Below are 18,597 nucleotides of genomic sequence, written 5' to 3' on the forward strand. Positions count from 1 at the left end.
GTTGTGTTTTGGTTTTCAGTTCTGTCTGTTGTCTTGATGTCAGTCTGTTCGGTGTTTCTTGTTTCAGTCTGTTTATGTGGTTTAGGGTTTTTATTCCATGTTTTGTTTCCTCTGTTCTGCCTTGTTATGTTTACTTGCATTTTCAGCCCTGTTCAGTTATTTCTCTTCAGTCTTGCCTTGGCCCATTATGTTGTGTTTCACTCCCTGCCTCTGTGTTCTAGTTCTGTGTTCTCGTTTAGGTTTTGTCTGTTATGCATGCATTCTGTGGTATTGTGTTACTTTCATCCTTGTCTATTGTCGCATGCTTTACTACCTGGTTTATTTTATAGTAGTCAGTGTCTGGTGTTTGTGTCTAGCTTGTTCCTGTTTCTGATTAGACCGTTATATTTTTCACCTGTTCCCTCCCTCCCTGCTCGTTAGCCCTGTGTGTATATATTGCCTGTGTTTCCCTCAGTCTGTGTCTGGCCATTGTCATGTATAGCTTGCATTAGTGCTGTCTCCCTTGTTGTGTGTGTTTATTCCTGCCTGTAAATCTGCCTGTTTGAACCCCTGGATCTGTACCTGTTTGGATGTCTGTTTTTGTTTGCCATCTTGGATTTATGAACCTTCCTTTGGACTGTTTGGAGTCAACCACCCATTGTATGTGAGCTCATTTTAAGTTATAAAATCCTTTCGAACTGAATCTGCTCTGCTCTGTGTCTACATTTGGGTCCTCACCTTACAACCACACACGCTCCCATAACAAGTGTAAAGGTATCGTAACCAAGCATCCGGGGTTTGCCTAATTGTATAAACTTGATAAGAGAACTGGGTGGGAATGGAGCAGTGAATAAGACTATGGTGTGAGAGACCCATGTTCGATTCCTACTGCAATACATCCACCAATGTGTCCCTGAGCACACTTAACCACTGGTTGCTCCAGAAGTGTGGGACCTCTGACTTATATAGCAATTGTAAGTTGCTTTGGATAAAAGCGCCCAGCGTAATACTGGGCGATAAATCCAAACATCTGAATTCAAACATTCTTCCTTACATAGAACATTTTGTTGTAACACACCACACAAAATTAAACCCCTCACTACCTCCCTCTTCCATCCAAAACAAAGAAGAGTTGAATCTCAATTGTCTCGTATCATGCCTAACTTCAGTGGATCATTCAACATCATCGGGTGTGGAATTAATCAGCAGGTGCTCAATATGAGACTAAACATTTCTATAGATGTCAGTTTTTGAGCCAGTAAAGTGGCCAAAATGTGGCCTGCAATAGACTAAGTAAGCCTTGTGTTTAGCCAAGCCGTTTGCTGAAAATATCTTTTGCTTTGGTGTAACACATATCGTAAAGGGGCAAATGCTGCTGAAAAGATGAAAGTCTAAAATAGGTTTTTAAAATTGTGAATCACAGAAACCATGAGATGTCTTTCAGCACACACACAACCAAATGTATGCCTGGCGGAGATCATGAGTTTTTAATTTAAAAAAGTAAACTGACAAAACAAGACAGAGAGACAGATAGAGAGATCTGTTATAGTAAATAAGAGCCAAAACAGCTGAGCACTGCTCTTCTACACTATTCAGTTATGACCTTGTTTGTGTGCACATGCCTCGGTGTGTATATGCAATTGTACACATCTGCATGTGTGCATTTGTGTGTCGCTGTGTATGTTTTGTGTGTGTGTGTCTGAACGGTGATCTGTCTCTGTGACCACAGAGTTTCAAACTCGTCCAGAGGGAAAAGACCTAGGAAAGTAGGCCAGCTGTGTGTGTGTGTGTGTGTGTGTGTGTGTGTGTGTGTGTGGGGGTAAAAAGGAAGTAGAGCTGAAATAACCGGCATCCCCTAAAGTCCCTGCTGCCTTCATCAATAAAACAGAACATAGACAGAGAAGGAGAAACCAAGAGAGAAAATCAGACAGAGAGGTAGACAGTGAGTCTGAAACCAGAAAAACACCACCACATGTTTTATTGATTTTAGATTAGAAGACTTCCACACAGGGCATTATGTATTTAGCTGGCAGCTAAAATTTGACTCTCCATTAGACTGGACTATAGTCCAACAGAAATGTGATCTTATGACCAGAAGGGTCTGCACTGTTTTGGGATTTGTTTGGGAAGTGGTGGCACCTGACTTTTCTATACAGCTGCAACTTCTTCATGGTCAACATAGAGGACTGCAATCATTAAATCAGATGAAACTGGTGGATACAGAGTTTATATAAATGAGACAGGTTATTTTACAGTTTATTTTATGTAATTTGATAATGATTAAGGCAATGACATAGGAATGATTTGAATGAAAGAGAAGTTTGCTAGAAAAATCTATGTAGACTGGAGTGAAAAAGAGCAAGAGCAAGTCCTCTAAATTAAACAACAAATTACGATGTTTGTCCATGCACTCTACAATGACACATAAATGTGTTTTTGGATCTGACACTCCTATTTATGATTAAAGTTTGCTTAGGTTTAGGCACAAAAATGACTTTGTGTTGGTTAGGCTTAGGAAAAGATCGCAGTGTGGGTTGAAATTACTTCTTGGGTTTAGGGAGCTTTGTCGTCATGACAGGAATGTCCTTTTCCTCTCTTTAAATTGTTGAAATCAATTCTTTACACATGGCAAACTGTATGTTTGTAGACACATTTCATATCTCTCCATGCTCAGCTGACATGCTAACAATCTGATGGTAACACTAAATTAGCATTTTGAATTAACGGTTAAGTGTTCCAAGTAATCACTCTCTATTTTACATGGAACTTTCCAGGAAACATCTGGTGAAATGAATTAGTGTTACCAAAGTGTTCCCAAATCTTCAAAATCTATAATGGTGGATTTTTTATTTATAAAGAATATGTATAAGTGAAAACATGTAAAAAGAATATGCATTCTGCTATGAACGGGATATAGACAATAGTAGCAGTGGTGGGCCTACTGCATCAGCAGCTGCACAACGTAGTGAGACATTTAGAGATGTTTCCAAATTATCATAAGAAATTAAAATGTTCTAAAATAGTAAAAGACATAATAAAAGGAGATGGCATTTGAAAGTCTGCAGGTTATATTGGATATATGAAGTGCAGGGTTATTTACATTAGTGGGTCCACAGATACATACAGTAAAGGGCAGCTGTCAGTTCGTGTATACTGTAACTAACCTTCCTTTCCTTCATGATATCACAACTCCAAGATTCAGTGATTATAAAAGAAGATGTAGAGTAAAAAACAAACAAGAGCACTCTCATTTTAAGAGTTCCACACATCCCAAAGGTTACAGGTTACAGTGATGGATAGCGTGTAGTATTATAAGGCCACAGCTATGTAAATGTAACTCTAAATCAATTTCGTGTTATTAGTATTACAGTCACTTTAATTCCTATGTGGACACCTCTGAAATCTAATTACCCGAGTGAATAAACACAGTAATTACTGCAGTGTAATATTTTAGACTGTGTGTGTATTAACCTGAGGAAATATACCTGTGGACATCTGTAACATTAAATACAATAAAAAGTGTTGTGCCTGCAGCCAAACTGTATTTGAATTGAACATTTATTTGCCCTCAAAATTTATATAGTGTTACTGCGTGCGTGCAAGAATTGGAATTGTTTTAAAATAGTAAGACAGCACGTGAAAGGATACAAAAAAATACTGATACGGATATATACAATAAAGCTGCTAGATGTGAGTATATAAATAACCTTCCTTTTCTTCATAATGTCATAACTCCAAGAGTCAATGTTTATAGAAGGAAATATAAAGTACAGTAAAAAATTTGAGCACCAATTTTTAGCTAGCAGGTTACACTGATGAATTGTTCCTACTGTTATTAAGGCCACATGTGAATGTAACTGTTCAATTACCAGCTTTCAGTATTACAGTCATTCCTATGTCGGAACCTCTGGGGGACATCTAATTACTCGAACGAAGGAACACAAGTTAGTTATTGCAGAGAAACTGCAACAGAAACACTTGGTCATCTTTTACAATGGCCTTTTCCAGTGAGTGCAGCAGAAATTTAAAACATTAAATACTGTATTGGTGTTCTTTTTCACACAGCCAGCATTGTCCAGACTGCATTGCAGTTTAAGTTTCACTGAATACTCATGCAACATTACTGCATACATGCACTTTATTTTAGAGGTGAATATGCAAGGTAATTCACTGAAATACACCATATGATAGTGCTATCTAATACAAAACAGTAAGTAATATATAATAATTTTGTGTAAGCTATTCTTTTAGCAATAATGTATGATAATGTAATTATCGTTTATTTGCTATTACCATACTGTAAATTTGATAAAATGTAATATATTGTCAGAATAAAATTCAGACCATTTTCAATCAACTCACTCAACAATAAAAAAAGGAATTTAAAACCACTTTATTCAGTTTCAAGAAGCAGATATCCCGAAGCATTTTAAATGCTTCAAAATAAATTGATAGCTGCACAAGAGATTAGCACAGCAGAGACTGGTATAATTTTTCAGTGCACAGTGACACATGAGTATAAGGAATTCATATACCCTGAAATCCCACTCAATGCAGCACTGTTTTGTTATAAATCCATTGATGAAATCAGTATAGACTATACGGACGCCAGCAGGGTCCAACTGGCTGAGAATTAGGTCTTTTAGGACTTAGAACCTTTCATTATCTTCCCCTCTTCTGATGGCAAATACATCCTAATATGTCAAATTAGTAGCTTCATAAATAAAAATGTATAGACATTTGAAAATATGTTATTCAGTGAGAATCTAAAATACATTGTATGTGGTGATGGGATTTAATAGTGTTACTGTTACTTTGTAGCTATCCCTGCCTTTCCAGGTGGATCTTTGTGCAGTGAATATACAATTACAATGTCAAGATATCAAACCCAACAGTGCGTTTAAAAGAGGACATTAATTGTGTAAAATCAGAAAAGTGGAGGAGAATGGATAGAGGACACACATACACACACCTTTCCCACAAAGAACAGTCGTACATATGTCACCTTGCTTCAGTGACATTTCCTCAGAGGAAAGGTTGGCCTGTGTCTTACCCATTAAACACAGATAGTACAAACAACCCAGTACACACACTCGTACACATACTGTACGTACATGCATGAACACACACAGAAGCCCAGAGCTCCAGACACCCCCAATCTGTCACACACCGACAGCCTCACCTCGACCAATCAGCAATACACCAAATTCACGTATGACAGTGATTTATCATGTGGGTTGTTACGGACTAACTACATTATTCTATATAACCTTGAAATGATCGTGGTCTGATTTTGACAAGACTTGCAGAAACACTGTCATTAAAATCCATGCGGGGTGTCATGACGACAAGCTGAATATTTCCTTATTAAATCCACAATTATTCATTCACGTACTGAGTGCTCTGTTGTATAAAAAAAAAACATTCAGTGGTTTCAGAGTTTAATCTATTCTGAACTTTTCTGCTGGTTTAAGTTTTATGTGTTTTTAACCACGCAGCATGCTAGGAGTTCACCACTTTGGTCCAATCTGCTGTTTTGGTGCTATACTATTGACTATTAGAGCAGTTTTATAAAAACAATATAATGTTGCTCTTTTTTCTATGTGACATTGATTTCAGTTATTTTTCTGTAAAATGTTTTTCTGCAAAAAAAATGCTAAATTTGTCTTAAAATCTCACTGTAATCTTCCTCTTTTTTTGCAGAAAATTGCATCCGTAAATAATAGCTAAACTTCATGTTCTAATTATTGTTGCACTATTTCAGTCAAATGCAATTTCAAAAGAATAGACTGCACCTTCTGATATTAACTCCCCTTGCTCTTTTATTTGTTTCTATCTGCCAGCTCTAACTCTGCGCTCCCCCTCATGTGTCTGAGCTGTTTTCTCTCCCACTCCGCTCTGTGCAGGACTGTTACAGTGTGTCTTCACCTGGCTATAATCACTGCTGCCATGTCAACTTGAAATGGAGATGCTAATAAATTCAACTGCATGTGGCTATTAGTGCTGGTGTTTGTCAATTGAACTTTTTTTGCAGTGAGGATCATTTGCATAGAAAGGAGTCAATTTTGCACCATATGTATGCACGTTATCTATATTAAATATGTACAAATAGCACCAGAGAACCGGGACGCTATTTGCTTGGTGGCGCTGTTAAGGGTGCATGTCACTCTTTGCGGGTGCTTTGAGAATTACACTGGTCTTTTTTGTGCAGGTTTAGCAGTCGCGCAATCCTTTTGTGAATTTGTCCCTCGATATATAAGCATCCTTATTATTTTATCAAATGAGCTTGACGAGCCATTTCTTTTCACTTTTAGCCAAAACCAAATAAAAACAATGGGTGCACACTTAATTTATGCTAATGATAATCAGGCCTATGGGTGACTTAACTTAATTAACACGGGTGACGGCAAGCAGCTGCAATGCTATGTTTCCTCATATTTTTCTATTAAATTTACATTTCACAAAGGGGATCATTTGTTTTAATGGTGGGTATGTATGCCAAGCAGGTCATTACAGGCTTTACAAATTATTGTAGGTCCACTGTCATTAACACACAAATAAACTAGAATCATATTTCAGTCACATATTCAACAGTGAGTTTAATTTAACCAATCAGTCTGATAAATCTCTGACACTTGTTGTACTTGTTGTAATGCAGCTCCCAGAGGGCTGAATGTGACCTTTGGCCTCTAGCTGTCTGTACAGTCTGACCCCAGCCCTCCTCTGAGTGTGAGTCAGTCTGAGAGAGTGTGTAGTTCAAGGTCACTCTGTCCCGGCTACCTTTTGCCTTCTAGGTTACTTTCACACAGTTCAGGTCAGATGACCCTTTCATGCATAACACTTGTCGCTGTAGTTTCCTCTGAGCTTTGTATTATTAGTATTTTTGGTTAGAAAACAAACGTGAAAAAGAAATAGAATTTGTTGGAGCTCATTTCTCACAAAAACAAAAAAACACCAAGAGCCAGTTAAGGTGTATTTGTCATGACTGAACACGTACTTCTTTCCTATCTACCAAACTTTACAGTCTTCTATCACAAATATGTTTTTTATTACCAACACAGATAATACAAAGAGAGATATAAGAAATGATATATTATTGTAAAACCATACATTTTATTTGAATCTTTACCTCCCTAACAAGCTATTTTGCTTCTTTTTGTGCACACACTGACTTAAAATGAGAGACAGAAATTAAAATTGTTCTTGTTCTCGAACCATTTAGATTACAGTCCTGACCCTGGTCTCTTCTACAAGGGCATTCTTTGGAGTTTACAATCGAAAAGTCAGTATTAACCTAAGTGAAAATTTCTTTGTTTTGCATGCACTCTGGTTATAGAATAAACAACTGTTGTCACTGTGATAGTGGGATCTTAATGTGGTTTAAACAGATAGAAATGTGAGGCTTATTGAGTTTAAATTATGTGCAAACTTCATGAATATTTAACTGGACAACGTACCAAATAATGTAATTCTCCTGTAGTTAATGTTTTAACCCCTTACACATCTTTGTCTGCCTGCATTCACAAAGGTTGATTGTGCCTTCTCTCTCTTTGACTGCTCATGGTATCATTTGAGTGAAAATATCAATGTTTTTCCCTCTAAAAAATATGAATTTTAATTCATTGATGACAGAGACTGTAGCTGATTTCTCCTCTTTGACAACATGTGTTGAAGTAATTTTCAGTTCTAGCATAACGGATACAACCTAAAAAACAGTTCCCGTAAAGCCCATTTCATCATGACTGTGACTATTAGAGCTGCTTTTCCTGTCTTTGTTTTTCAGTGTATTGATCTCCCAAGAGCTCCAAAGTGACTTATCTGGACCCAGCGAGCTAGCGTTTAATCAATATTTCAAATGCCGTGATTCTTGTGAAGAAAGGATGTTAAAAGTGTAGGTGGTTTAGGACTGATGCTGTTTCTCGGCTTTGCAGAGGAAACTAAGGATGGACAGAGTGATTCCGAGACGACTGAACAACCAGGACAGGGAAGGACAAGAATGACACGAGGAATGTGCGCATGCACACACACACACACACACACACACACACACACACACACACACACAAATCGAGAGACTTGACAGGCGATGGATTTTTGTGTGTTAGACAGAATTTGCCACACAATCTAATTGTGATTTTAGATGTGATAACCTCTCTTTCAGCAACTCACACACACAAAACGTAGAGTAGACAGCTGAGATAAGACCGTATAATAGTTGTGTCACACTGAAGGACACTAGACAATCAGTCACCTCTGTCTGCTGTGTGTGTGTGTGTTACCTGACGTAAAGTGTGCGTTTCTGTGTGGAGCGGAGCGACGTAGAGCTGGAACTGACACTGCTGGTCATCATCTGTTCCCTCAGGTCATGGATCTTTGCCTCGAAACGACTATACTCTACACACACAGAGAGACACACAAGAAGACAAATGTTAGACCAAGCAGAATTCAGGTGTCAGGTTTTATAAATATAAATGCTTACATCAACTATTGAAATATCTATAGAGAATGTAATTTAAGCTACTTTTACAAGCTGCCTGTAACTCCACCATAGAAGTAGCTGAGCGACAGGGATTTTTTACGCTTCAATCATCTTTGCTCAATGGTTCAGAAACCACATTACAGTATGTAGATCAAAGAGAAGAGCAGAGGCATGAACAAACACAGATTTAAGGGTGATGGAGGTTTATGCACAGTGTTAACCACATTTCCTACAAATGGCTGCAGTACAAAAGTACATCTATTTTTGGGATGTGATGAAAATTGCAAGAAGTTTATTTTCCATGTACAGAGGGGATCTCTCAGTGCTGGACTATCCTGCTTAACTTCAAACACGCAACTACTACAGGCACACGCACTCACAAACTCAGGGACATCCAGATGCAAGCAGTAAGCTGTCAACACATTCTCTACAGCCATAATGTAATAGTCTGTTTGATCTGAATATTAACTCCTGTTACATCAGACCCGATCCATGTCAATATCAAAGACACACACAATGATCCACACACACATACAACCAGTTCGAGACTACAACTGACTTGAATGCATCATTAAAAATCTGTGTTTACAAATCTCTTCGGATGTATTATTATTCATAAATACTGACATAAGAATGTTTTTATTAAGATAAAATTTTGTCCTGCAGTATTCATGGTAAAAACAAAACTCTTCATTAATTAATGAAGAATGCTGCTATTTACTAGACTAGAAAATCTTTTAATTTCACGTCTACAATACAACTCTGTCACACAGAAAACATCCTGTAAAACCACAAGAATAACAATTATTTGAAGGTGAATTTCTTTGTGAGAAGAATACTGTAAACTCATATAAGCAGAGTTACATGGCAGCTAGACATGTTTTACATATCTGACTTCAGGTGCTTACATGTTGTGTTGTAGGTGCAAAATCGTCAAGTCTGAACTGAACACAAGTGTCATATTATACATGCACACTGAGTTCACACAGTGACGTTTAAGCTGCTCAGCAGTGGTGTGACATAGCATCATTGTTGCAGCATTTACATGGAGTTATTAGTCAGTTAGCTCATATTTGCTCATTGGCTGGAATTTAACTAACCTACTTGAAAGACACAAAAATAAAAATCCATTCAGATACCGTAAAAACAAACAGAAACACAGCAACTATAATACTCATGTGAATGTATTTTTTCCCTCAAACCTGTGTACCCAAATACAACAATGAATTTTTAAAAACATTACTTTCAGTCTAATTGCCAGGAACAACTGTATCCCCATCTCACTTGAATGACAAGTAGTTAATTGCGAGAGAGCAACCAGTTGGCCAATCAATGCAAAGTGCAATGATTTGCTCATACACTCAGCATAGCAGCCTTGTAGCTTTAGTACTGCTTCACGCTGCAACAACACTTTCAGTTTCTGACCTTTTTTTTCTTCTAGTCAGGCCATAAAAATGTCACTGTGCCTCTTTAATTACAAATGTACATTATTTATGGAAATGCACAAAGTGGAAAAACTAATGAAATAATTTGTTTTCTAATGTGCATGCGTGGCTTTTAGGATGATCGTCTTTTTCCAGCAAAGTAAAAATATTTACTTTTAACCGGCAGATATGTGTGTATTAAATCCTGACTGTCTTCTAGTCCTCTTAACACCACACTACTTCCCAGAAACCTCTGAACTAACACATGGATGACAATGCCGCTGGCAATAAGCCTGAAAAAGCCCTTCTGAAGGATGTCCCTGTTAGTGTGTGCCTGAACCATTACAGTGGACTACAGAATCTAATTAACCCTGAGTAATTCAATAATACTTGAGGTACACACGGTCACACGCACGCACGTACGCACACACGCACGCACGCACGCAAGCTCACACAGATCTTGAACCTGCAGTATCTCCTGACTTTTTCTCCCCATTTCTGTTTTCATTACATTGTTTACCGCTCTATATACATGCTCCGTGTTTGAACACTGTCAAAAACTAAAAACAACCTAACACAACCTAAAACACCCACATCTCATGTTTTTTTTATAGAGCTACGGTTTGAAAACAACACATTGATGTTCTGGGGAAATACTGTTGATAGATTTGTTGTTGTATGTTATATGTAGTAAGAACTAGGTTTGATAATGCAGCACTTCACATCGAAGCAAGACTGCTTCCAATCATTCCAGACTGAGAGGATCAAAAATGCAATTTTTCTGAAAATGTAATTTATTGCCTTAACTTTGAATATTTTCATTGTTGACCTCAGTTTGGCATTTTCAATCTCAGCTCTAATCCATTACAAATTGATGGATTTACACTTCATTTTCTGTTTGTTTCGCTGGACTCACCACACCACAGAGTGATCACACATGCCAAAATCACCAGATACTGTACTGAACTTTCACATCATAAGCATCTAATCGTCTCTGTCAGCAAACATCGCCTCAGTGCAGTGTTATGAGATTAAGAGAGAGAGAGAGAGTGAGAGAGAGAGACAGACAGTGAGGGGGAAAACAAGACTGAAGAAAGACAGAAAAGAGAAAAAGAGGAAACAGCTTAATGACTGTGATTAAGTTTAGCTGTAATGCAGCAAACTCACACCTGATCTGGTGAAATAAATAATAAAAGGTTTATCAATGGCACAGAAACAATAGAGACAAAGATAGAGATACTGTAGAGCTACAGATATGTTCTTCCTCTTTGTGATCTACAGAAACAAAGACTGTGTTGCTATGATGGATTGCTATGATATTAGCGTTACTGAGTCCTGAAGAGAAAGACAAAGCCAGTGCTGCCAAAGCTGCAGCTCTGATCATCTGCTGCTTCACAAGCAAAGCAGAGCGCCGAGTAGTGAGAAGAGCTGCAATCTTGATTATCTTCGTTTTTAAAAAGCAAATCCTACGATACAGCAAAAGTGATACAGACACAGTAAGAAAACAAAAAGGAGACAGTATTGGAAGTGAGACTGTTGACACTAAACCACCAATGTTTCTTACACTGTGAGAGTCGTTAGTCCAAAGGCAGCATAGGAGCCAATATGTTAAAGCTGCATCACTGGTCATCAGAGAGATAACAGTGTTAAAGCACCACACTTTCACCAGATCAGGTTCAGTCCAATATTACCTTTAACACTGTTCCCCAAAACACTCCCTGAAACCAAATGATCAGTTAACAGTGATGCCAGGATGTTACTAGAGGCAGGATGTTAACAAGTACATTAGTTCAGGTCTGTCTCTCCCAACTCCCGCTCAGCTGTACTCACATGCTGCAGGCAAGCAGACAGGCAGGTTCAACATCCGCACGAGATGATGCTGGTACGATGGCTTTCAGATAAGTGTCTGTGCTGCTCAGAGTCCCGAGATTTGAATGAGGGGTGAAAAACAGAGAGAGAGAGCAGATGTGTGTGTGTGTGTGTGTGAGACAGAGAGGGATAGATAATGCAGAAGCTCCAATGCCAGCATCTGAGAGAGCCAGAGCAGAAGGATGTAAATGTTTGTGAGCGTGTGAAAAGAAGTGTGTGTAGGTAGGCAGTAGTGTGTGGCACAGAGAGGAAATGTGTGTGTGTGTGTGTGTGTGTGTGTGTGTGTGTATAAAATCAGTCCAGTGCTGCTCAGCTGCCACAGAAACAACAGATGCTAACTCTCTCTTTCTGTTACACTCCTCTCTTTCTCTATCTGTCTCTTTTGCTGGTGCGCTCGTTTGCTCCACCCCCTCTTCAGCTTGCTGTAGGGCGGAGAAACACACACACACACACACGCATGCATGCAAGCCCACACACGCACACTTTCACACACACTCAGCAACAGACACACACATTGTTTCCTTAGGTCACTCATGCAGGAAGTTGCGTTGATGCCAGACTCTCCTGCCCTACTTTGGCCCAGGGAATCGGTCTACACGCCACACACACACACACACACACACACACACACACACACACACACACACACACACACACACACACACACAGGGTAAAGCCTGTTTGAATATTGATTTTTGGGCAGCTTAATAAACCGCTCAATTCATATTTCTTTAATGAATTTTTCCATTTGTTTTATATGGAAACAGCTCAAAAAGAGAGTCTGCATTCATAAAGATAAGGAATAAAACTCTTTCTGCTCTGCATGATTTGTTTGTCTGTGCCTCCATCTGTCAAGAAATGTTCTCTCCTCCTTCACTTTATGTCTCAATTTTTTAAGACTCATTTTCTTTGTTTTTTCTGTCTGATATCTGGATCTCTTTTCCAGGGTTTCACATATGAGAACATTTTTAACATGTCAAAGTCAGCTGGTTATGCACTAGGCTTCCATAATTCCATTAAACAATCACACACTTCCATCTCTGCTGCCTCTTTCTTTGGATGTCAAACTCCCCAAGAGTGACATAGTAACACACTTCAAAATCACCAGATTTGAAGTTGCATGTAATCAGCATCTCTCTGTCAACACACATCGCCTCAATGCAGCATTAGATTAACAGCAAGAGAAATACACAGGGACAGAGAGAGAGATGGCGATGGAGGGAAAAACAAGACATAATGGAGAGAGAGACAGAAAAGGGAGAAGAGAGGAGGAGGACAGGGTGGGGGAGGGGTGATGACAAAGACTAATGGCTCTGGGGCTCATATTCCCTCTTTCCTTCATTTACCTCTCCTCTCCTCTCCTCTCCTCTCCTCTCCTCTCCTCTCCTCTCCTCTCCCTAGAGAAGCATTGCTCCTCCATTCAGCAGCTGGCAGAGACCTTTTCTGCATTGTGCAGCTTCAGTGCTATCCAACAGAAAACCACTGGAGACGGCCAGTTCTCATCTTTAGGGTTGTGTGCATTGCACAACCATTTCCCTCTCAGATCACCTGTAATATATAATACTGACACAAGTGTAAGTAAATATCTGCGAGTAAATACATGTATGTTCTATAGATAATCCATATACTTTCTCCTTATTTACTTTCCTGCTGGAATGAGCACAGATTTTATGTCCTATTTCATTATTGCTTAAAGATTTTTACTTTTTATTGCTTAACTTATATTTAAAGTTACCCTGTGTAACCAATGTTTTGACCAACACTATAGAGGAATGGTTTTTGAGAAGCCCCCATTTTGTTTGTATCATGAATCTGCCACTTCCTGCTGCTTTCCTAACACTGATTTTACCCAATTCCACTGATGGACAGTTGGTGGCGGTAAGGTGCAGAGGAGCTTATCAATAGGTGCGTTCGAGATGACTGCGGCTGACTTTTGCTGAATTGATAGTCTAACGTGAGCTGCAGGTGACTGCAGGGACTCGGTATAAAAACGACACTGTCAAGTCAGACACATTCTACCAGCATTCATCATCAATGACTGAATTTGCGGCATTTGCAAAGAAAAATGCCGCGAGACCAGGCAATATTGTGGTTCCAATTTGGTGCAACTGGCTACCAGACTCAGTGCCTACAGCCTCCTTGCTCCCGCGAGGATTCAGTGTCATGTGACATGGTGATGTTTTGCAATGCCGGCAACAGTTGGACACATTTTCTAACCAGCATGCCTTATTTTAAGTCCAGCATGCATTACGTTGAGTCAACGCTGCACAGCGCCCCATGAAGTCAAACTAACTAAAAGTCAAAGTGTAGTGTCAAGAAAGGCAGGGAAGAACAAGACAGTAAGCTGGTGAACATGGATGAAAAAAATGTTATTTGTTTTATGAGCAAGGAAATGCATTCAACACATTTGTTAGCCCTCAAGGAAACACACAGTGTGCTTTGGCAAAGTACTTTGTCCTGTTTTTTTTTTCTGGTTGCATCTGTTTACTTTTGCTGCAGCAAAAAATCAAATATAAAGTGTCATTATATACTGTATATTTCCAAGACATTATGTGGGCAATACATTTTTTTTGTAATCATTAAGTGGATATACATTTCAGACTACAGGAGACTATACATATTAAAAGGAGCATGCAAGTTATCAAAATTCTGTTGTGAAAAGTCCTTTCTGTGTTTGTACACTCCATTGTCTGATCAGTTGAATTAAAAAAAATCCTTCACCTGGTAAGTCTGTTGTAAAAGTTCAGAATCGATATCAGGCTCTGGTTCTACAAATAGCAGTGCTAAAAGTGGCTCAACGGTAAGCGATACGATACTGTACAGTAATCTATATCGGTATTGACTAACTGATCAGATTGCAGAGTAGATGAGAGGAGTGAAAAAGACATCAGAAAAGACAAAACAAAAAAGAGAAACGTCTTATATTACTGTACTGAATTCTAATATAAATGTCAAACTGATTCTTTTTTTAAAATCTTTGGCAGCTAATAAAAGCGTCAGCACGACAGTGACGCAGCGACCTGCTGCAAATCTTAAATCAGTCACCTTCCTGTTATAAGTGACGCCTCAATTCCCCAAATCACACTTTATGGGTGATGAGTCAGACCATTACCACAGACACCAGAAACGCTGGGGAGGAGAGGATGGAGCTGACAGGTGGAAAGGAAGGAAAGGGATGAAGGGGAAGAAGGAAACTGAGCAAAAAAGAAAGAACAGAGCAATAAAGTGAAGCAGGTAAAGAAAGGAAAGCAGCCTAAAGTATGGATTCAGAAGATAATATTCACACAACTTTGCGTCTGAAAGTCCAGCGATAGAGTGGCTGTTAATCTTCTATTTAACAACTGGTGCATGACACACACATACACACAAACACACACACATAAAGTGTAATAAGCAGGCTAAGAGAAGTGTAGATAATCCCCTCTGCATCACCTCAGTATTACTGCTGACAGACTGCCGCCTCTGTGTGTGTACAGTATGTGTGTGACAGTGTGTGTCTGTGACAGTTGTGTGTAATCCCAGTGACTAATACTGCTGTCAACCTGCAGGTATTACCAGTCCCACATCAGGAAACTTATGGCACGGGAGGAGATCATGCTTAAAGGTCAACATTTTGGTTTTTTAATGTGCATCCAGATATTTTTCTAAAAAGCACAAACAAAAACTGTTTTCAGTACTTGAGAAGGCAACACTTCATCTATTTAAAAAAAATATATGAATGGTTTAATTCATTATGATTCATTTGTTTATTCAATTCAATAGGTAGATATTGCTATGTAACTAACATTTCATGGTTTTCTCTATGTATGACTAACAAGTGATGTCACTTGAAGCAGCATCTTGAGGTAGCTGCTTAATGCTACATTTGCTGCTACCAGCATAACACTCCTGAATCCCTGACAGGAGTGTTAATGGTCGGGTTCCATTGTGGAAAATGTAGGCGCCGGGTTTTGACAAGGAATGTGGGAAATAAAAAAGACAATACCTCTGTTTCCGCTGAATAGATTTTGATACATTGTTACAACAGTCTGAGTATAGGATTAATTTTCTCCACTTATACCTCCATACCAAAACGCTGCTCATATGGCATTTTAAAGCTTCCTACTGTAAAGAAATTATGAATACTGAGTGTACGATAATCACTGGAATTAGAGCATCACATAATCTCAGTGTGTAAAACACTTTACTGGGTCAAATGTAAAATTAAGGAGATAATTCAAAGGAAAAATGTTTTTCATGATTGTGCGATGGTTATTTTGTAAGAAAATTTAAACAGTCAGTCTAATGTGCTCATTTAGTGCTCCTAATTCACCACAATGCACTTCAAGTTAAGTTTATTCTATGCCAAATAATATTTTACAAAAAGATCCTACAGATGGAGCTTTTGGGAGAAATTCCAGTAAACAGCCTTGGCATGCCAAGTTCATATTAATTGTGGGGACAACAGGTCTGATATACAAAATTGGTTTAAAATAGCCTTAAACGTGATGAGGGAAGTCGGCAGCATGAAGACTTTTCACAGACAAACAAGCTCCATCTGTTGTACTTCAAATAAACACAGATCCATATCTGCTGCATCAGCTTAAATCAACTGTGTCTCTGCCCAAGCTAGCGCAGACACACACCATGAGCGCTTCAGTTCTGTGCCGAGCTGTGTTGTGTTTGGTGACACTGGGTACCATATTTAATATAAATAACAGGAGGAGCCCTGCACACACACGGTGAGAGAAGAATTTTCCTCTCCTGGTGGAGGTCATTATGAGTTCCTCTTTCATTGGCAGGAAGTGTGTGTGTGAAACAGAGGGAGCACTGCTGGTCACCGCATGCTATCGCCACAGGAATGGGACAAACACGGACCTCAGATGAACATACACACACACACACACACACACACACACCATATCCATAGTACTGACCAAAGCCCAGCGTGGACAGAAGGTTTGATATAGAGTTCATTCAACAGTCACTAATGAGAGTCACGACACAGACAGACAGAAACACACACACACACACACACACACACACACACACACACACACACACACACACACAATCCTTTTTGAGGGACAGCATGTGAGCAAAATCAGTAAATGGTGAAGTACACCTAGTTTCTCAAATGTTAAGCAGGAAATACCTTGAAAATTAAAAATGAGGCAATAGCACAGTCTGCTCATAGTTAGGCCAGCTGGACCACCGCTGATACCTACTGTGCATAGTCACTGTAACATTCCCAATATAACACCAAACAATACCAAAACAGAGCAGGACTGAGCCAAACCAACAGACTATCAAACCGATTGGACACTTCAATTAAAAGGTTGCTTGGAAATGTTTGCGTTTTGCTCTTTTGTGAAGGAGGGCAAAAGGTGTTCATAGTAGGGATGAAACGATTACTGGTTTAACGGTAAACCATGGTAAAATTCCCGACGGTTATTATTACCATACACATACCGGGTATGGTTAACCACGCTATTATAATCTCACGGCAAACACTGTCCAGCGTCTCCCAGAGGCAGGCGGAATGCAACGTGGGTTTGTTTGGGTCAATGACAACACGGCAGAAGACAATGCTGCGGAGTCCCTCTGAAGTCCGGTCGTATTTTAGTTTTTATGAGAGTGCTGAGGGAAACTTGACTGAAGAAAATAACCTTATAGTAAATGCAGGTTGAGTTAACTTTTAGCTTTGGTTTGTCTCTCTGACTTGCTAACAGCATGTAAACCGAAGCTCTGTGTTAGCTGCTCATGTAAAATCGCTACACGTTGTTCTGCTGCTGTGTGCGTTGTGTGTCTACAGACTCCATTCGTCCACTGCACATGATAACACGTTACGCTTTTCAGTCAACCAACCAGCATATCTAGAAACGCTACAGACTCCTCTGTATTTATGTCAATTTTTGGGCTCATTGCAGTTACTATCACTGTTTTCTAAAGACGTATTTGTTTTCATGTAATTGTCCACAGGGTCATTGTATTACCTATATAATATAAAATATAAAATCTTGATAATGCACACTTAGATGATTTTCATATGTTTACAAAATGTATTTGCTGTTATTTTATTTTTTATGCATACAAAATGGCAATTGTATTTGTAGTTTTTAATATAAAACTTGCTGAAATGGTTTCAGTATGTGTATCGGTACATTTTTATATTTTGTGGCACATTTTTGCAATACCGTGATCATACTGATAACCAAGATAATTTTGGTCACTATAATCATGATTTTCCAGTCCAGTTCTCTGCTGTTGATCTGTATGTTCAGTATATTCCAAACAATCCTCCATTCACTAATCCTTGGTTAATATGTTAATTCTGGCAGAAAAGTTGTAGCAGTTGTACCTGCTTTCAATCTGAACTACAAAAAAACTAAACATTTTATTTTTGTCTGCTAAAGCATACATATCTGCTCTGTAAATTTCTTGTCCTGCATTTTCCTTTGAGAAAAAAAATCTGAAAACCCAAAAGGATAAATTTATATTTTTTGGTTTCATGACAGCACCCCATATTTTGGCAATAATTCATCAGAATAATGTTAGTACAGTAGATGGACAACTTTTTTCCATACAGCAACATCATAGCAAAGACTAACAGACGGACAGCAGCCTGCCACACAACACAACTTTCAAAAAACAGATGAACTGTTCTGCTAAAGTCTCCTTCCGATCTAACTTACGAACTTGAAGACATCTTGTCCTGCATCTTAGCTCGTAGAACACCTGATAAAACAAAAATTCACTGGGGAAAAGTGTACTGCTAATATCAGTTTGCAGGTTTGACAGCAGATCAGCTGCAGGAGATTAAACAGCGAACGTACCTGCAAATGTCACTTCAGTCCTGTTACATGC

General features: G+C 38.8%; 1 protein-coding gene across 8 annotated transcripts in view; it reads right to left on the reverse strand.

Moving 5' to 3' along the window:
• Positions 1-18,597, reverse strand: part of LOC119900364 (discs large homolog 1-like protein) — a 115,591-nt gene that overhangs the window by 16,600 nt on the left and 80,394 nt on the right. For 7 of the 8 annotated variants that reach the window (XM_038715221.1, XM_038715222.1, XM_038715224.1 and 4 more), the window contains one exon: positions 8,259-8,373. In XM_038715221.1, coding sequence (XP_038571149.1) covers positions 8,259-8,373 — 115 coding nt within the window. Of the gene's footprint in view, positions 1-8,258; positions 8,374-11,712; positions 12,127-18,597 lie in introns of those variants that run through there. The other variant, XM_038715229.1, reaches the window with a different exon arrangement.

Source organism: Micropterus salmoides, unplaced genomic scaffold (assembly GCF_014851395.1).
Source record: "Micropterus salmoides isolate LMB-PRFRI ecotype aquatic unplaced genomic scaffold, ASM1485139v1 Ms_hic_scaffold_13, whole genome shotgun sequence".
NCBI classification, from domain to species: Eukaryota; Metazoa; Chordata; class Actinopteri; order Centrarchiformes; family Centrarchidae; genus Micropterus; species Micropterus salmoides.